This window comes from Jatropha curcas, chromosome 5 (genome assembly GCF_041381405.1).
Source record: "Jatropha curcas cultivar XTBG-Jc1 chromosome 5, XTBG_Jcur_1.0, whole genome shotgun sequence".
Lineage (NCBI taxonomy): Eukaryota > Viridiplantae > Streptophyta > Magnoliopsida > Malpighiales > Euphorbiaceae > Jatropha > Jatropha curcas.
Window position 1 is genome coordinate 8,956,117 of NC_143155.1, and position 21,589 is coordinate 8,977,705.

Here is a 21,589-nt window from a genome sequence, read left to right on the forward strand (position 1 = left end):
TAACTATTTAAATAAATAAATCATAATTAAAATATTAGGCTTATTTAATCTAAAATTTATCTTAATAAATTTTAGACATAAATCAATTAAGTCAATATTTAATAATTTATGTAAAACTGTAATTAAATATAAATTTCAATTTTGCCCTTAATATCCCAAAATTTATTTTGTAATCAAATCATACTTGATTCGATTTCTCGTTTTCACTTTCTCACATTCATTCTTATGTGTGTGACCTTCTAGATTCCAAATATGTTACTAACAATATAAATTAAATTAATTAATTAATATTTAAACGTCAAGTACATTATTTAGCAATATGTCATGACTACCCAAATATTTGGAAATCAAAGTGGTTTGACTTAACCTTTCAGTGCATGATTAAGCAGTGCAATTAATATCCTTTGATCATTAATGTTCTAATTTAGCAATTAGACATGAAGTGTGTCTGTTTTACTAAATCATGTTAATTCTCTTAATCTTAACCGTTGATCAGTTGAATGAAATTCCAAATCCAATTTGCTAATTTCATTTTACCTTGTGCAAGGATTTCTTAATCAATACTAATATAGAACAATTAAAATATTTTTTCTGATTTATTTAGGGCGATGAATCCTCTCTTAATTACAGAAATATCTCCATACAGTTCCTACAATATCCAATTAGTCATTGTTTATTATTCATGAATGAATAATGTGAACGAAGAATCAAAATATAATCATTCTCATACAAGATAGCTTAGTAATTTCAATTAAAGGATCATTTACACAACCATCATTTGAGTATTCCATAGACACTGGTAACTCTCCATATTGAATTCTCATGCAGGTCAACTCAGTGGACTTGTTCAAATAACAAACACCAACATTTTAGTTTTAGATATCACATATATCTTAGCTTATGAGAACACATGCTTCTCTACGGAAAGAACATAATATATACCAGTCTCAACAGCTCTAATCATTGTCCAATAATGAGGAGAACATTGATTAGGAATATTTAGAGACATTGCTTCAATGTAAAATAAAACTCATAATTATAACCACATTTTAATTTACTCTACAAAGCAATATTGTCTCATGGACTTTATATTTTACCAAGATTCAATCGATAGAATATATAAAATAAATAAATGTCTTTTATTACTAATAAAATATTTATTACATGAAATGTGATATCCAAAATATAACCAATCAAATTGGCTATAGGGCATATAACAAACAATATACTATCTGGAAAAGTGAAATTATGAGAATAGAAGCAAGTTAAAGAAAAAGATAATGAAATTATTGGGGCCCTTATTATATATATACTTGGTATGAATTCGATGCTTTGAATAAGATCACTCTATGTCTGAAAATGCTTAGCATATTTATGTTACTCTGATTATCTGAATATAGCTATGATCATATGCTTGGCATGTGGTGCCATCTATATGAGTGGACGCGCTCTATCTGTTTTTATTTAGCTTTTAAGGCCCTTTGCTTCTGTTTGGCTCTTAAAGCCCCTCTGATTCTATATCTAGTTAATTTGTTTTGTTTTCGAATTTTTCTAAGTATGTAGAAGGCCCAAAAGTCAAAATGAAATAAATATCTAAGAATTAAGATATTTTAGTATAAGATATTCTTGTAAAAGCATGTATTCTTATTTTAAATATTTAAATGTACTTATGACAACAGTATGCATTCTTATTTAAGATACTAAGAACTAGAATGTTAAATATAAGAAACTTTTGTAACTCATGATTTATGATTTTATTATAAGTATGTTACTTTAAATGCTTAAATGATGAATTTATGTATATATATATTCTTTACTTAAATACTTTGAATGAAGTGTATATGAGCCCTAGAAGTTATATATAAAAGAAATGATTCCATAAGGTGATATTACGTATAGAATATTCTACAAGTCCATATCTTATTCTTTTAGCTTAATAACATGTTAGTCTTGCTTTATATACTTTAAATGTCACTTTATCACTTGTAGATCATTGATTTACTATGCTTAACATGAATATATTTGAATTATCTGCCTTATGCATGAATGTTATCAATGATGATTGAATGATTTATGAATCTATATTGCCATAACAATATTATGGATGTATGAGATTATTGAGCACCACTGAGTTTATTCTCAGCGCATCGATGCTTATCACGCTCAGGTTGTAGACTCAGAGACTGCCGGTTAGAGTCCAAATTCAGCGTCAGAGCCAAAGACTTCATTTTAATTGACATAGTTTATTCTATTTCAGTTTATGTATTAGACATGACATGTAAATCTTAAATATTGGAGATTGTATTTGCTTAAAGATTTATTTATTAACTTAAACTCTAGAAGAATATGTATTTATGGTTTAGAACTTTTTATTATATGTCGAATGGAATATTGTAAGTGGAAAATTATTTGATTCTTAAACATATAAACAAGGTAATTATTACAAATAATTTTATTTAAATAACAATATAACTTAAGCATAATAATTATGAATGAAGGAATTTTGACTAATTAAATAAGAAAACCAAGCTAATATCCCTTATTATTTATTTGATTTGCTCTCTGGCAAAGCATAACGTACACTTAAAACATGGTAGGAACTAATATCCATTGTGTTTGTCAAATACATATTTTTTTTTTTCATCAAGGATCAGTAGACATTGAAGGAATTTTTTTGATTCTCGCCAAACAATTGTCTTTTGGTCTTGGATGAGGTAAGTACATTACTTTAGATTCAGGATTGAGACGCTCAAGCCTTTGACGTGAGGAAATAAATTTAATAATAATAATAAAGCAAGTAAAATTGAAAAGGATAAGTGTGCAAAATAAGTACTTACTGATATTTAAGGAGGAAATCATGTAGAAAAATAGAAATTTCAAGCTTAGCCAGATCTTTTCCAGGGCAGAACCTACTTCCTGCTCCAAAGGGAAGAAAAGTTCCTGCTTTTGTAGTGTGATTCTACATTTGGAAATTAAAGCAATCATTTTATTATTCTCATTTGTTAAATATCGAATAGAAGAAAAATGTATATATATATATATATATATGTGTGTGTGTATTAGAACGAACAGAAAGGGAGAATGTTGGGTTTGCAGAAAATACATCTACTAATTTTAAGGATTAATAAAAATATCATTAAGAATTTTAATTTTATTAATCGAAAAAATAATGGTAATGTAATTTTAATTGATGATATTAATTTTTTATTTAGATTTAAATTCTATTTGTTAAAATAAGAAATTATAAGATATATTATATAAGGTATATATTAAATATTGTAAGAATATAATATCTGTAAGGATTTTAATTTTATTGATTGAAAAATAATTGTAATTTAATTTTAATTGGTTATATTAATTTTCTAGTTAAATTTTAATTTATTGGGTAAAATAAGAAATCATATTATATACTAAATAAATTATATATTAAATATGATAAGAATATAATTATCTTTAAGGATTTTAATTGTACTAGTTAAAAAATAAAGGTAATTTAGTTTTTATTGGTTATATTTAAGTTCAAATTATATTGGATAAAATGAGAAATTTTATTATATAATATATAAGGTATATATTAAATATGGTAAAAATATAATATTTTAAGAATTTTATTTTTATTGGTTGAAAAATAAATGTAATGTAATTTTAATTGGTTATATTAATTTTCTATTTAAATTTAAATTATATTAGATAAAATAAAAAACTATATTATATACTAAATAAGGTGTATATTAAACAAAGTAAGAATATACTATTTTCAAGGATTTTAATTTAATTAGTTGAAAACAAAGTTAATTTAATTTTAATTTATTATATAAAATTTCTATTTAAATATAAATTCTACTGTATAAAATAAGAAATAATATTTTATACTAAATAAGGTGTATATTAAATATAGCTAGAATAACTATCTTTAAATATTTTAATTTTATTGGTTAAAAAATAAAGATAATTTCATTTTGATAAGAAATATTTAAATTAAATTCTATTGGATAAAATAAGAGATTATATTATATATTAAATAAGGTCAATACTAAATATAGTTAGAACATAATATCTTTAGAGACTTTAATTTTATTAGTTGAAAAACAGAGGTAATTTAATTTATATCGATTTTATTAACTTCTATTTAAATATAAAATTTATTATGTAAAATAAGAAATTATATTATATTAAATATAATAAAAATATATAAGAATTCAATTCAAGAATATAAGAATTCAATTCAATATGGTATACTTCTTAATCTTTGAGATATTATTTTACTTAAGTTATCATTATTTTTAATTTTCCACCTTATTTCAATTATAAATTTTTGTTTTTGCATTTCATTTTATTAATTTTTTTTGTAATATTCATTCATTTTATTTATTATAATCTTTATAATAAAATATTAAATAAAAAGCACCTAATGTATCGTTTATCTTTTTCCTCAATAACTGACTATCATTTTTATTATATCACAAAGAAACCAATCAATTATATTTAAAGAAAAATACAACTATAATATGTATTAACATGAGCAACGTATGTTGTCAAAAACTAGTGTATATATATATATATATATATATATATATATGGACTTACATCCCACCGTGAAGGATTAAATTCCATTGGATTTGGATAGATTTCAAGATCCAAATGAACACTTCTGTACCAAGTTAAAACTTTCCAACCCTTGGGGATTACATATCCTAAATGAAAAGGAATTAATTAATTATTATATCTTATAAGAGTGATTTAAAAATGAACGCTTGAGTTTAACAAGGTCAAGAATTTAACATATAGAAAAATACTTATAGGTAGGAGCAGCTATTAACCTCTATTTAAGACTAGTCATATACCCAAAAATAGTGCATAAATATATTCCATATAATATAAAATGCATGCAAGGCAAATATGGACTATGCACTCACCATCCAAATTAATATCTACTTTTGCCTCTCGAAAAAGTGCAAATGAGAATGTTACCAAACGAAGTGTTTCATCAATTACCTACAATTAATGGAAAACAATATGAAAGATATATATTTTGAGAGAATTAATTACATTGAAATAATTATCTATCGGGGAAAGAAACTTCATTTCTCGAGTTTCTTTAAGCATTAGTCCCTTCTGTGTTGGTGGCCTCCTTTTAAGTATCTCCTCTTGCTCTTTCTATAAACACAAGTTTATTAATTGAAATGTGATGCAGGACTTTTACTTATATATAATATAGGTAATACCTTAGCTTTTTTAAGATATTCCGGGTGTGCCTGAAGAAAAATTGTAGCCCACATTGTGGTATACGTAGAAGATTCATGGCCTGCATTCAAGTACATCAATAGAATATCAATGATTTCTTCATCGGCTTAATTTTCGACCATTTTCATCTTCAACAGCAAGCAAAGCGTCCATCATGTCTTTCTTAGTTCTGCTTTCATCCTTTCTTCGATTTCTGCGTTCGTTCACTATTAATTGGAATACAGCCACTAGATTCTTGCGTGCCTAAAATTTGTTTATTCATTTAAAATGAAAAACAGTTAGATAATCTATAAGGAGCGGCTGCCTTTGAAATCTCGGAATGAGCATAGTTTCATATTGAAAAAGAACAGCATAGGATACTCTTGGAAAATAATATTGTATCATAAAAAGATGATGCACCTTGAGCGCTTTATGGTAAGCAAACCCTGGAAAATTGATTACCATAGATCTGACCCCATAATTAAGTGAAGTATATTCCTTCTCCAAATCATCCATGACTGAAATGCTTTCAGAGCCAAGGAAGATGTGCATAATGATCTTGAAAGTAAGCTTTCTTAGTTGAGTCAAGAACTCAATCTCTGTCATAGAAGCCCATTCATCCAGTGCATATATTACATTTTCTTCAATGTATGATATATATTGAGATAGAGCTTCATGACCATTCAATGGAGTAGAAGTAATTCGTCGGAGACGCTTGTGCTCTTCATGGGAAATGGAAACAAAGGATTTCTTTCCAATCAACTCTTCGGTGGATTTTGGCCAACCTGGTTGAAATGCTTCATCATCTGTTAGTACTTTTCTGCATGTTTCTGGTGTTGTCACCAAGATACTGGGATTTCCAAACATCAAGGCTTTGTATACTCCACCACCCCCATATCTGCATCAAAGCCCATCGCTCCATCAAATATATTTTTGTATGTTAAAGCATAATTGGAGAAGAAACATATAATGAATGGAAAAATAAAATAAAAAAAAAGACCTGGCAACAAAGTTGCGCATGAAAGAATCTGGGTCAGTGGACTTGAAAGCTTTAAGAAAGGACCACATATTGCCAATGAAAGGCCAGCCCAAATCGCCTGGAGGCAGTGAATACTGAATTTCACCAAGTTTAGTTTCATAAAGCCACCAGTTAACTTTCTTTAGAATCCATTTTAGACTCCCCAAAGCACCTAATACTACTGCAAGCAGGACAACCCAAGTGGAATCTGCTTCTAGGTCCATTGTTTGATGTAATATTGTTCAATCCTTTTGTCACTGAAACTCTATTAATTTTCAAACTAAGGATCAAAATGAAGGATTTAAGACATAGTAGTAAAATCCAAACATGTATTTAAAGAAATGAAAACAAGACATAGAAAGAAATACAACACAATATAAGGTAATATTTCAATACTTGGATATATGAGTTGTTAAATACTATAAATGAGTTTCATATATATATAAGAAAAATGAAAGACTAAAGTATTAGAACACCACGGACTTTACAGACCATTACAATTTCACTATATTTTGACTTTTATGTCAATTTACCCCAGTTTCAACCTTTTGTAATAATAACATCCTTAATTGTAATTGAGGATGAAATTAATAATAAAAAATATTTCCATCTATTTTTTTTTTTTTACAAAATTAATAATAAAATAAGATTTTTATAATCACAACTCGTGATTGGTATATTTATAAATTAAAAATATGAAATTTGAGACATGTACAGTTAAAATAATTAAGAAAATTTTTTATTTTTTTGTTAAATGAAAATAGTTTAACTATATAATCAATCCAAAAATTACAATCATTAGGATTTTTCCGAACAAAAAATGTAATTGAAAAAATTATATTTTATTAAATTAATTTCTAAGCCATGCTTCGGGACTTTTACGTCAATAAAAAAATATGTTATTAAATTACTAATTAGCAAATTTATTTAAAAATTAAAATTTAATCTATTCTATGCAACATCAATCGGATAGATTAATGAAAATTGTTTCAAATTTTTATTTTCTAAGTTTTATAAATATCACATGATGATTAAAAATGACAAAAATACTTTTTTATTTGTAACAGCTTTAATTTAATTTTAATTTTATACATCTTGAATTTCATGTCATTTATAACAGCTTTTATAATCTTTAATATTTAAAAGATGGATTTCTTGACATAGGCAACTTAATAAATGTCAGAAATTAAGTTTTAATATTAATGAATGTCAAAAAATTTTAAAAACTAAGATAATGTCATTTTTGGTAAAAAAATAAAATAATAACCTCAGTGAATTTATATCACATTCAAACGCACATAAACCGGGTCAACCAAGTAACAAAATGAAGAAATAGGAAAGAAGAAAAATAAAATAAATAAACAAAAAAAAATGAAAGAAAAATAAAACTAAACAGAAAACGAAGTAATAAAAAGAAATATGAAGTAACAAAAAGAAAAAGTAAAAACAAGAAAACTATAATTGAAAAATGAAATACGAAATCTGTATAAAATGAAATAAAATGAAAAATTAGGAAAATAAAACAAACAGAAAAATTAAGGTAGCGTTTGCTATTGTTGTGGTTTCTAGTTTTTCCATTTAATTTTGATAAAAATAAAATAAAACATGTTTTTTTTTTAAGTGTTTAGATTTACTTTTTAACTTTTTTTTTTTTTTCAAAATCATTTAAAAAACAGAAACATGTTTTATAAAACTACAAATAATGGTTTATGCTATTGACAGACTTTCCTTCTTCTCTCTCTTACAAATATCTTAAATTTTAGAAATGTTTCTCTCTTTTCTTTCTTACACCTTCATAAACCTTGAAATTTATATCAGATTGAGATCTATTTCAAATTGGATAATTTACTCTATATTTGAATCTATTATCTTATCTAAAATATTCTTTCTTTTTTTTTTTTTTTTGTTTTCATCAAAATTTATTACTATACAACCAAAATTCTTCTCTCCTTGATGTTTTAGTTTACTTTATAAAAAAAGGCAGCCGAATTTGTAAGGTATTTTAATTTATTTTACAGAATTATTACTATTATTATTTATTGCATGAGCTATCATTATTTACTTGAAATTTTTTTTTTCAATTCTTTCACTTTTGTTGGAACTCTTGATTGAATTTATATTCTTTTATCATAATCTAACAATATAAATATTAGTTATTCAATAACTGATAGGTATTATTTTTATGGTATTTTTAATATAATTTTTATTAGAATTTTTAGTATTTTTAATTACTTTAATTAGTTTTTATTTAGTTTTATTTATGTTTTTGTTCAAAGCTTTCTTGAATCATATTTCACTTGATCTTAAGGAATTTTGAAAGATTTTTATAGAAAACCAACCAACAATGCAGAGAAGACTGTATCCAAGCCGTGCCATATAGCACGCCCGAACTGAAGACCATATTTTGCCTTGGGCCGAGAATATCAGTTTCAGCCCATACCGCTTGCATGGACCCGCATGAGATGCTTTTCTGACATGTCAATCAAGTTTAAATCCTATTTAGACGCTGGGAAAGTCATAAGTGGTAAGAAATACAAAGCCTAAACAGTTTTCTATCTCCAAAAGATTTCTTACTCAATAAAGATTCACTTTCCTAAACCAACATGTAGATATTTCAGAAAAGTCTATATAAATAGAGAGACTAGCCATAGACAAGGCAATCATTCATTGTATTTACCATCTTTTTGTTCTATTGTTTTTCTCTCTCTCTAAGACTTCAAGTGATCAAGATTTATGTCAAGATTCAAGGAAGCCGTCCAGAATTATTTGTTGACTAGTTTTTATCTTTAAGCTCTTAATCTTGTTTTTACTTTTCATTATTCACATTGATTATGGAATTATTTTCAAGTTTAATTGAGTTTTATTTAATTACTATGTCGAACTAAATTCTCATAGTAGGGATTTGATGTAGGTTAATTTCTTTTCCAATTTATAATATTAGATTTCTTTTTCTTTGTTCAAAGTATAATTCATTATTGAACTTAATGCTTCTAGGTAGAGTTTTTTCCCTAGATTGATTTATTTCATTAAACACTGTCGGGAGAAGGGTTTTTGATATGAAAAAGGTAATAAATTACATGAGAATAATAACTTGATGCAGAAGCTATATGGTTTGACTCATGGGGGTTTTCATAAGTTAATGACCTTAGATTATGAATTCACAAAACAAACTATAAAATTTAATGATTTAATTATGTTTAATTGCGCTATTGGAAGATAGGTAATTAGATCGGGTTAAAATAGCTAACAATATATCGGGAGAGCTTATTAGTGATTTTAAGGTTGTTTCTCCTACTTGAACAATTAAAATTGATTATCAAATTAATAAAATAAATTGGATAGAATTAATTGAAGTCAAAATCCCCAGTAGTTTTTAATCCTTAATTTCTTCTTATCAAAAATTGCTTTGCTTGATTTCTTTTTATTCTCTTTTATTTACTGAAGTTAATTTCTTAAAATAATTCTCCTTATTGCCTTTTAAATAATAGTAGGCTAACATAATTTTGGTACTTGATATACAATCCTCGCAGGAACGATACTCTACTCATTCTATATTACTTGTTGTGATTTCGTACACTTGCAAAAATCACTGTCAATAATAAACTAATTATTGAAAAGCCATAAAAGAAACATATAGTAGTAAGTAAAAAAATGTTACTCCCTCCGTGCTATTTATATAGAGAAAAATTTTCTTTTTAGGCATTCTATTTATATAAACAAATTTTCCTTATATGGTAACTTTGGAACTAATGCTAAAACCAAAAGTCCAATATGTCATTGCTTTGGTTAATAGATTAAACATTGACTTTGAAAGTATTTTAAGAAAATGGCAGACGTTATTGTAATTGACATTTAATGTTCAAAATTGACTGAACCGTGTATTAAGATGTGATATTCAAGCATATTGCGCGCACAGATTAAATTTCACCAAAAAACTTATGCTTAACATTTAAATGTGCACATATAGTAAAATTTACTCACAACTTTAATAAATCCTGAATAGAGAAAAATTTTCCTCCACATGACAATGCTTCTCTCATCATTTATCACTTTTTTTGTTAAAAATTGGAGAAATTAGAAAGAAATCCACAAAAAGACCACCTCTTTAATCTTAGAGAAATTTTGACTCTCCATATAAATAAAAGGGAGGATAAACATATAGAGGGAAAAAAAGCTCAGAAAAAAAAAAGTTTTCAAAAATTAAAAATCAAAAAGTTTTGTTTTTTAAAAGTAAAAAAAAAAAAAAAAAAAAAAACCTTATTTTATATCACATGATAATAGTGCAGTTAAAAATTGACAAAATTAGAAGGATCATCTAAAACTGAAGGGAAAAAGAAACAAGTGCTTTAATTGCTTGTCATTAGCCATTATGTAAAAACTACAAACCGGATCATACAGTTTAAAACAGGACAGGCAGCTGCTAAGAGTGAATATACAGTTTATGAAGAAAGAATGAAAATAGTATTTAATGCTTAAAAGGAATTGTACAGTCCATTTTATATATAATGCTGCACCCAAAATGATCTCATATCTAGACCTTATATAGTAAAAATACACAACCAAAAATACAAAACTACTCTGCCTTGCATAGCTAAGAGGAAGTGAACATGTAGATCAGCCAGAATGTCAGTATCTAAGTAACCAAAGAATGTCTGATTTCATTGCGTCTAACATATTTTCCATAATTGCTGCCATTTACAAAGAGTAGTTTCATTTACAATATATTGTCTTGAACTTGCATGCCTCCATTTGATGAGCTGCAAGAAACAGAATTATTACACTCCATCTGAATAACAGACTTCATAGTATTACACAAGGAAAGCAAATCATTTATTGACGTATTGTCCACATAAAAAAAGAGTAACCATAAAATCTAAAGTCATCCCTATTAAAATAAAGGCTATTTCAATTTGAGCATCCAATCATAAGTTTTGGCTATTATTAAACATTGCAGTTAGAGCAGTGTTTTAGAATCCAATAGTCAGCAATTAAAAGCTATAATTGAAACATTAAGGTCCTGTTTGGCAACTGCTTTTCATGTAACTTTTAGCATTTTGACTAAGTTCAAAATGCTACCTTTATTATTTATAATGTTAGGTGGCTTAACGTTTATACTAATGTTTAAAGTGAGCTAGCCACCTTTCAAGAGCGTAAGCTTATTCTTGGCCTCCCTATGACAGCTAACAGCTACTAAAACAGTTAATTTTGCCGAACATGCCCTAAATATAGATCTTTCAACCACTAGCTGCCAACTGTCAGCATTTAACTGCCAACTACCAATTACTAACCACAACAGCTAAAAAAAAACAAGCACTAAGTTGAGAAGATCTAAAATAGCAATGTTTTCAAATTAGTATAATTCTTATGGTCATTTCTCAACTCAAAATAGGAATGTCAAGAAGATTGAAATGCAAAGGCAGAAAAATCTTAGTGACCCAAATTTATAGATTCCAACTAATAGTGATATTTTCACGAACATTGTATTAAACCAACTCCTAAAACTTATATACATATGTATATGTATAGCTCCTATGCTGCTTCAATTGCGTGATGCAATTCAACCAAAGGTATGATGCTTATGGGATCTTGGATGTGATGCCTAGGATTGTTTAGGTGTAAAGCGTAAACGATTTATCTTTCCATTTACTGTTCACACATTTACATGTTACAATTCACAAGTATTATTCACCAATTACTATTAATGTCACTCTTCACGAGTACAGTTCACCAACACTAACCACACCCGTAACAGCCACAGTTACTAAAGGCGTGCCTGAGGCCCTAGCACCTCTGCCAAAGAGAGGCAGGCAACCTCTTACAGGCACTTGCCTTCTTGCATAGACAAGTTCCACTTTCCAGGCAGAAGGCCCATAAAAGGTACACCTCTTACAAATCTGGTAAAACCAACCTTTTTCAGTACCAACGGCCACCAAAACGAGACTCAATTTGCCAATCTACAATAATTCAGCATTCATGTGCCGGAAGTATCATCTTTGTTGCAAGAAACTGGCTGAAATATGATAGACCTCAGCCAAAGCCGTTAAGGGTATATTCCAGAAGGTCCAAAGAAGGTCCCAAGATCAACACGGGGATTGCTGCCTTGGGAATTTAGGGAGACACATCAGCCACACCAATGATTAGGACACCTGTCCAAATTCAGTTACAAACAAGGGGGTGATCGTGTATATAGTACAGCAGAGGGCAAGGAGGAGGATCTGATAAAAAAATATTCCTTTTTCATTTGTATTGTTGGAGAGCTACTGCAGGCTCTTGGCTTGATTCTTAGGATTCAAGAATTTTCCCTTTTGTTCTAGTTTCTGTTTTCTTTCTTCTTCATTTTTAATATCTGAAGATTGTAATCTATAACACTTGACTCTGAATTGAAATACAGATTTCTTCTTCTCATACCCATTCTAGAATTCTTTGATTTTTTTTTTTTTTTTATTTTGTTATTTCCTTACTCTATCAATTTGGTCCGACGTGCTTCTGGATTCCAATGACTACTACACGATCTGATAGCCGTTTAGATAGAGAGGAATGTTTCAACCTTAGAAAACCGTATTAACTCCATCGACAATTCTCTCCACACCTTACAAACAGAGCAGTCTAAAACCTTCCACACATTAGAACAACGTCTCTCCTCATTTGACCAGAAATTTACCACCATTGAGACCCTACTCCACAACCTCTCTTCACAACATATCACTCCTCAATCAGGTGACTCCACAAACCCAAAACAGTGCACACCTTCTTCATCTTCTACACCCGACCCACTATACACTCAACACCCCACTATCACTACCCCACCTAAAACCTTCAATAACCCACAAACCACTAACCCAACAACTCATTCACAACCTTACCACCAGAATTTCACCCATAAAAACTCAGACATTCCCCAATTCAATGGAACAGATCTCGTCGGATGGTTTGCCCGAGTGGAACACTTTTTTGAGATTCACCATATCCAACCGGACCAGCGTGTCTCCACTGCCCTCATTACCACGGTCGGCGCACCCCTTCACTGGTTCCTCTGGATTCGCCAACGCAACCCTCAACTCACTTGGGAAATGTTGAAATCAGAGTTAACCCATCAATATGGTGGTGACATCGCAAACAACCCTTATGAACATTTGGCAGCAGTAAAACAAACTGGGTCTGTCGCTGCTTTCCTTGATGAATTTATAGCTCGCGCCACACAAGTCCCAGCCCTCTCCGATTGCCAGTATTTGGGGTATTTTCTGAACAGGTTGCGTAGTGACATCCGACTCCGCCTCCGCTCCAGGGATACCGTCGATCTATACAATGCCATGAAGGTCTCGCGAGAAATTGAAAGAGAACTACAATCATCTCCACTACCCAATACTTCTACCAGCTTCAACACCCAAACCCAGCCACTTACCCAATTTGGCATTGGCCCAAAGACTACCAGCCCATCCTCTTACAAACCCACAACCCATATCACTAGCCCCCAACCCAAAACTACCTCCACCAGCTCCATATCACAAACTCATCCTCCTTCTTCCATCAACGTTCCACTCTCCCTTCCAGTGCCACCCCACAAACCAACCACCACCACCCAAAACAACCGTAGCCGTGGCACAAGACAATACTCTCATCAAGAGTACCAGGAGCTACGCGCCAAAGGCCTTTGTTTCAAATGTAAAAACCCTTACGTTCATGAATGCCCAAAAAAATCCCTTCGAGCACTCATTGCGGGAGATGACGATACCCTTCCTATCAATAATGAGACCACTGAATCATCAGAGAACTCAGCATTGCTAAGCCCTGTGGAGTGGGACGAGATTCACTTCTCCAATATTGAACTTCCTATGTGTTCAATTGGCAGTATCACAAGACCCAAGACAATGAAGTTACAGGGAGAAATTGCGAGCCACTCAGTAATACTAATGATTGATAGCGGAGCTAGCCATAATTTTATCTTCGCAGAGCTCGCCCAACAATTGAACTTGAATGTATCTCCAACTCCAGTTTACTACGTCAAGTTAGGCGACGGGCACCGCATTGCTGCTACTGGGGTTTGTATGGGTCTTGAGCTTCAAGTGAGTGCCATAACCCTCAAAACTGATTTCTACGTCTTTCCCCTTAATGGTGTGGATTTTATTCCTGGTATCGCTTGGCTTGAAACACTTGGGAATATTCAGCACAATTGGGCAACCATGACCATGACATTCCACCACCAAAATCAAACCATCACGGTAACCCTTCCTTGTGCAAGACCCTTGCTTCTCCATACTCCCTCCACAAAACGACAGAAATCCTTTATTTTGTCCTGCTATGGCAATTGGAACCAATACAACCGCAATCACAAGCCTCCGCAAATCCCATACCTACAGCCCTACAAGACCTGTTGCAACAATACTCCAAAGCTTTTGCCGAAATCCAGAACCTTCCCCCAGAGCGCATCTCAGACCACCAAATTCCTCTTAATCCAGGCCAAGGCCCTATATGTGTCAAACCCTACCGTTACGGTCATGTACAAAAGGACGAAATTGAGCGGTTAGTGGCTGAGATGGTAGCTGCCAGTATTATTCGGCACAGCAGTAGCCCCTTTTGTAGCCCAGTATTATTGGTCCGCAAAAAGGACGGGGAGTTGGCGTTTTGTGTGGACTATCGTGAGCTCAACAAGGTAACAATACCCAACAAATATCCAAACCAGTGATTCAGGAACTCTTGGATGAACTTCATGGGGCTCATATCTTCACCAAATTGGATTTAAAAACTGGGTTTCATCAGATTCGGGTTGCAGCTCCTGATATCCACAAAACAGCCTTTCGGACTCATTCGGGACATTACGAATTCATGGTCATGCCTTTCGGCCTTACAAATGCACCAGCGACCTTTCAGGCGGTTATGAATCACATTTTTCGTCCATACTTGCGACGGTTTGTGCTGGTTTTTTTTGACGACATTTTGATCTACAACAGTGACTGGGACTCTCATTTACAGCATCTCTCCACTGTTTTGCAAGTACTGGTTGATAACCAGCTCCATCTCAACCAGAAGAAATGTTCATTTGGACAAACTTCAATTGAATACCTAGGGCATGTCATCTCAAGTACTGGTGTCGCTATGGACCCTGCAAAGATATCCAGTATTCTTCGTTGGCCCATCCCAAAGTCAGTGAAAGCAGTCCGGGGGTTTCTTGGTTTGACAGGGTACTATCGGAAATTCATCCAACATTACGGCCAAATCGCTCAGCCATTAACAACTTTGCTCAAGAAGGAGGCCTTAGATAAATTTTTCTGGACAGAGGCAGCCCAACAATCTTTTGATTTCCTCAAGCAAGCTGTCGTATCTTCCCCAATTTTGGCAATGCCCGATTTTTCCCAACAATTTGTTGTAGAGTCAGATGCTTCGGGAAGCGGCGTAGGAGCTATGTTAATGCAAAACTCAAGGCCAATCGCCTACTTCAGTAAAGTTACCTCAGATTGTTCCTCCAAACGATCAACCTATGACAGTGAACTAATGGCTCTGGTACTTGCCATCCGGCATTGGAGGCCCTACCTCATAGGGCGGCATTTCTTAGTTCGAACAGATCACCGAAGCCTTCGCCACCTCCTCAATCAGTCCATTACTACACCAGCGCAACAATATTGGATTTCCAAGCTTATGGGGTATGATTTCTCGATTGAATATAAACCAGGCAAACAAAATGGAGCAGCTAATGCCTTATCTCATAGTCAAGAGGAGGTCTACCTCCATTCACTTTCCATTCCACAATGGGTTGATTGGGAGGAAATACACAAGGAAATTATGGCTGACTTGTACATCACAGAGATACTTACAACCATGCAAGGAACAAATCCTCCAAGGCATTACAGTTTGGTTCATGGTCGGTTGTTCTTCAAAGGCCGTCTAGTTCTACCAGCTGCTTCACGATGGGTTCCTAAGCTGATCTCTGAGTTTCATTCTACTCCAATCGGTGGCGCCATTCTGGAGCATATAGAACATACAGGCGCATTGCATCGAATTTCTATTGGAAGGGAATGATGCTTACCGTTCAAAAACAAGTGGCTGAATGTCTCACTTGCCAACAACAGAAATATGAAGCTCAAAGTCCAGCTGGTCTACTCCAACCCCTTCCAATTCCAAGTCTTATATGGGCAGACATCTCTTTGGATTTCATAACTGGGTTGCCTAAGTCCAATGGGTTTGATTGTCTTATGGTGGTAGTGGACCGACTATCCAAGTATGCACACTTCATTCCACTCCGGCATCCTTTCATGGCCAAGAAGGTGGCTGCCATCTTCGCCAATGAAATCATCAGACTGCATGGCCTGCCACATTCCATGGTTAGTGATCGAGATCCCTTGTTTCTTAGCAACTTTTGGGGTGAACTATTTCGACTACAAGGAACCAAACTTAAGCTCAGCTCAGCATATCATCCGCAAACCGATGGTCAGACGGAAGTATTGAACCGTAGCCTAGAAGCCTATTTGAGGTGTTTTTGTTCTGAACAGCCACATACTTGGAGCAAATGGGTGAGTTGGGCCGAGTATTCATACAACACAAGCTTCCAAAGCTCAGCTGGCACCACACCATTCGAAGTAGTCTATGGCAGGCCACCTCCAACAGTGCAGCAATTTCTTCCGGGGGAAACCAAAGTGGAAGAGGTAGCCACTCACTTGCTTAGTAGAGATGAGATCCTTCGCAAGTTAAAACTCAACCTCCTCCGCGCACAGCAAATGATGGTGAAATATGCTAATCAACACCGCAGAGATGTTGAATATCAAGTTGGAGATAGAGTTTTTCTGAAACTCCAACAATATCGTCAGATGTCAGTTCAAAACCGGCCTCATGCCAAGCTTGCTGCACGCTACTACGGGCCATTAGAAGTTATAGGTCGAATTGGGAAAGTCGCCTATAAACTCCTGCTGCCAGATACATCTAGAATACACCCCGTATTCCACATGTCACAACTGAAAAGGGTTATAGGAGATCACAAACCTATAACGGATCTTCCTGTGAATTTACCCATTGATGAAGAACCCATGGTTGAACCAGAGCAGATTGTGCTGTCCAAAACCATCACCAGAGATAATATAGCTATTAGACAGGTCCTGATTAAATGGAAAGGGCGACCCATGGAAGAGGCCACATGGATGGATGCGTCCGACATTGCGGGCCAGTTTCCTCAATTCAGCCTTGAGGACAAGGCACATACTCAAGCGGTTGGTATTGATAGACCTCAGCCTAAGCCGTTAAGGGTATATTCCAGAAGGTCCAAAAAAGGGCCCAAGATCAACACGGGGATTGCTACCTTGGGAATTAAGGGAGACACATCAGCCACACCAATGATTAGGACACTTGTCCAAATTCAGTTACAAACAAGGGGGTGATCGTGTATATAGTACAGCAGAGGGCAAGGAGGAGGGTCTGATAAAAAAATATTCCTTTTTCATTTGTATTGTTGGAGAGCTACTGCAAGCTCTTGGCTTGATTCGTAGGATTCAAGAATTTTCCCTTTTGTTCTAGTTTCTGTTTTCTTTCTTCTTCATTTTTAATATCTGAAGATTGTAATCTGTAACACTTGACTCTGAATTGAAATACAGATTTCTTCTTCTCATACCCATTCTAGAATTCTTTGAATTTTTTTTTTATTTGGTTATTTCCTTACTCTATCAAAATATGACCAGACCAATTCCTTAAGTTGCTTGCGACCAGTATTCCAACAATTTTACTATGAATATGGTGTGTTCTTTTGATTAAATTGATTCAATTCCTTGAATTTATTTATGGATTTCTCACCGTGTTTTTGTGGAGAAATAATGTGGTATATACTCTTTAACTTTCTTTGAAATTTATATTTCTTTTTTGCCTCACCTCTCTCAGGCGCATGCTTAAGCAGAAGCGAGCATGTCCTGGATTTCCGGAGTCATCCTTGACCTGATCCACCAAGGAATTTTTGGAATCTACAAAAACATTCTAGGAGAGGGCTCATAAATGTCTTGCACCTCCGCTCCAGCACCCTTTGTTTCTTAGTGCACCTTGCACCTTTAATAACTATGATAATAGCCTTGCAAGCTTTCCTTTGTGTTTCTTTGCTTATTCAACAAATTCCTATACAAGCCCTAATTGTTAACCTAAGTATTCTACCATTCTAGCCTCCCAATAAACTCCCCTTTTCTTCTTTAGTTTTGCTCCTCAATCCCACCTTTTTATAAACCCTAATTGTCCTCATTAATTCTAGCTTTCAAATTAACCCAAAATTCAACCATAATAGCCAGCCCTTCTACCCATCCTACATCATATATTCATCTGCATTTCTCCCAATTAATAATCACTTTGCGACTGCTATATTTTGCACAACAAAGAATATCAGAGCTATTAGGTTAATATTGAAATCCAGCGGCTTTCCACTATGATGCTCTAATATACATCAGATTGCAAGGATTAAGCTGATTATGCTTTACAAAAGTGCAAAACAGATATCAACAAAATATATTGGCCTCCACAATTATGCTTTCTAACAGGGAACAAATAAATTTTGACAAGGTAACAAGATCAAGAGTAAAAAGATCTTACTCAAGTTCAAAAGTCATATTTTTTGCTTCACTTACAGCCGCCCTGACGGCATACAGTGTCATCTTCTTTACCTATTAAGAAAAGGAAATTGTGTTTCATAGTGCAGGCAATTTTAGAAATGGCACATTATTGACTGCACACAAAGCACTAATAAATATCTATTCCAATTTAATGAAAGAGAGCATAATAAAATTTAGACAAAACACTCGTTAAAAGCATCTCCTTAAGGAAGTGATAAATGATAATGTGTAAGAGTGTCCCGGCTTAGAAAACAATACAGCATATATTCACCTTAAAATAGAAGCTTCAGAGAAGCATTAAAGACAAACTGCAATGGTGTTCCATGAAAACCCAAAAAGCTGAGCAATTTCCAAAACCTAAATTACTAATGCCACATCATTATAAAAAATAACCAAACAAGGATAAATATATAACAACACCAACCCCACGAGACAAAAAAAGAAGTCACAAGAGAATAAGCATTTGGCAATCCTTTCTTCTTAAAAACCGAAATAAGTGGTCCCCACTTCCTAATTTTACTCTACTTCAGTCCGTCAATAAAATATTACTTCCTCCGTCCCATTTTGTTTTCATGGTTTAACAAAACACGCATATTAAAGATTTAGTTAACAAAAATTACTTTGCCTTTTTTTACCCTTAACTCATGAAGATATTAATAAAAGGCTTTCATTTAATGAACAATCATATGAGTTTATTATGGCAAAAACAATTGTTTAAATATATAAATTTAGAAACCTTGCAAATATTTTGGGACATCTAAAAAAGGAATAACAAGCAAACAAAACGGGACGGAGGAAGTATATACTTTTAGTTTGTAAGGTTTTACCTTGAATCTCTATTAATCCTTCAGTTTTAAAATGAAATAATTTTTTTTTTAATTCCTAAAGTCAAAAAATGAGGGACCAAAATTAAAAGGCCTAACAATCAATTTCATTCTAAACTTTTTAAATAGTCTCAATTTCACCCTAAATCAACCTTCATATCCTAAGCACTCTAAATTCATCAACCAAGTTGTAATTACATCTTTAATTACTTTTAGGGTGCAATTGCATCCTTAAATATTAAAAAAAATTAATAATTAAATATTATATTAAAAATATTAACAATTAAAATAATTAATAAATAATATTAATAATAAGTAATAAAAATAAGAATAAGTAATAAAAACTTTGTTGTATAACTTCACTCAAAAATAGAGAAAAAGATGGAAGATATATAAATAGGGAGTCCATTAGAGTTCGATAAAGGAGGAATGAAAGGACGATAAATGGCAGAATTCAGTATAATTACATACTGTATAGAGAATTTAGGAAGAATTTATGTGGAAATAGCCCCTCCCATACCCAACCAAGCATATAAGTAAGGACTCTTAAAGCACTGAATTAGTGAATTACAACAACAATCTTAAACTTATAATTTCTCATCCTCTATATGTATGCAAAGACAACTAATTTTAATGTCAAATTCAAGGTCATGAAGGGTGTAGAAAAAAAATACATAATACTTACCTCCAATTTGTCTTCTTTAGCTCTATGGTTCTTTGGAAGCATGCGGAACTCTTCTGTCAACCGAATGCATTCTTGAACATTGTCAGGGGATACAAAATCAAGGGCAACTTTTATGCATGACTGGACCAAGAAGAAAAAGAGGAAAGGAAGTAAGCATTGACATATATGTCATTAAAATCCAGATAACTCCCTAACAACCCAAAAGGATACCAATTAACATGTGAATCACATGTGACTAGTCATGATTTTGATTTGATATAGTTAGTCAGTTCTAAAATGTAAAATGATAGATAAATCCATACAAAGTTATTGATAGCATAACAAGCTCGTATATAAAATCAGTAGCTTTGATTTTGACCTGATATCTAACATACAACAATAACTAAGCCTTAATTCCAAGCTAGTTGGGGTCAGCCACATGGATCCAGTTCTTCTGTTCCGTTTGGTTTTGCATTAGTTCTTTAGAAAGAGCTGGCATATCTAGATCTTTCTTAATCACTTCTTCCCATATCATCTTGAGTCTTCCTCTCTCTTTCCTAGTCTTGTCTCCTCTAAGATGCTCCGTTTTCCTTATAAGAGCTTCTAACAGTCTATGCACATGGCTAAACAACTTAACCTTTCCTCTTTAATTTCAACCGGATATCTAACAATGCCAAATATAATTGCTAAGATGAAGAAACTATAAACATCTATCTTAATTCTCTCTAATAGGTGATTATCCGATTAGAAGAAGAATGCCTCACATTGTGACCACGAAGATTTTATTCTCCCTTAGAGTTTCTACACTTACACATTATTTTTGACATAAAAGATGTTTTTTGGAATTTTACAATTTATTTCTTTATTTATCACCAAAACTAATGGAAGATGGAGACCAAAAGGCAAATTTCAAATGAAATCACCAGAACCTAACATGTCACTTGCAAAGTTGCCTGGCTTGATAAAAAGACAATCAGATCAAGAAATGGAATGGAAAAGCAAGCTCATCAAGTATATACACACTGAATGCTAGAAAATCTAACCTGTCTATTTCTAACTTGATGTGGACATCCTGCTGGAATGAAAACTGCCTCGCCAAGGTGTTGCTCAAACGTCCAAGGTTCAACATCTGATCAAGAATTCATGGTTAAACAAGATTATGGAAATTTCAAATAATTAAAATGAATAATTGAGATAAATAATTTCTTACTGAACTCCTCCTTCAGCAGCCTTTTATGTCTCTCATTTAGGTAAAAGGTTTGATCATGAATAGGATGAATAACCTAAAGCA

At 32.4% G+C, this 21,589-nt stretch overlaps 1 protein-coding gene and 1 pseudogene across 3 annotated transcripts in view; both read right to left on the bottom strand.

Annotated features, from left to right (window-relative positions):
- Nucleotides 1–2,643: 2,643 nt before the first annotated feature.
- LOC105641055 (ent-kaurenoic acid oxidase 1-like) lies at nucleotides 2,644–6,498 on the bottom strand (annotated as a pseudogene). The gene is made up of 8 exons (XR_016320870.1): nucleotides 6,224–6,498; nucleotides 5,644–6,121; nucleotides 5,226–5,487; nucleotides 5,050–5,157; nucleotides 4,917–4,995; nucleotides 4,588–4,694; nucleotides 2,838–2,959; nucleotides 2,644–2,755 (listed from the first exon to the last, which is right to left on the bottom strand). The product of XR_016320870.1 is annotated as an ent-kaurenoic acid oxidase 1-like (transcript).
- Nucleotides 6,499–10,705: 4,207 nt separating this feature from the next.
- LOC105641053 (uncharacterized) overlaps nucleotides 10,706–21,589 on the bottom strand; it is a 33,226-nt gene continuing 22,342 nt past the window's right edge. For both annotated transcript variants that reach the window (XM_089721960.1, XM_089721959.1), the window contains 5 exons: nucleotides 21,509–21,581; nucleotides 21,342–21,427; nucleotides 20,320–20,439; nucleotides 18,791–18,861; nucleotides 10,706–10,998 (listed from right to left, as the gene is read on the bottom strand). In XM_089721960.1, coding sequence (XP_089578086.1) covers nucleotides 10,956–10,998; nucleotides 18,791–18,861; nucleotides 20,320–20,439; nucleotides 21,342–21,427; nucleotides 21,509–21,581 — 393 coding nt within the window. In that variant the 3' untranslated portion in view covers nucleotides 10,706–10,955. The remainder of the gene's footprint in view (nucleotides 10,999–18,790; nucleotides 18,862–20,319; nucleotides 20,440–21,341; nucleotides 21,428–21,508; nucleotides 21,582–21,589) is intronic.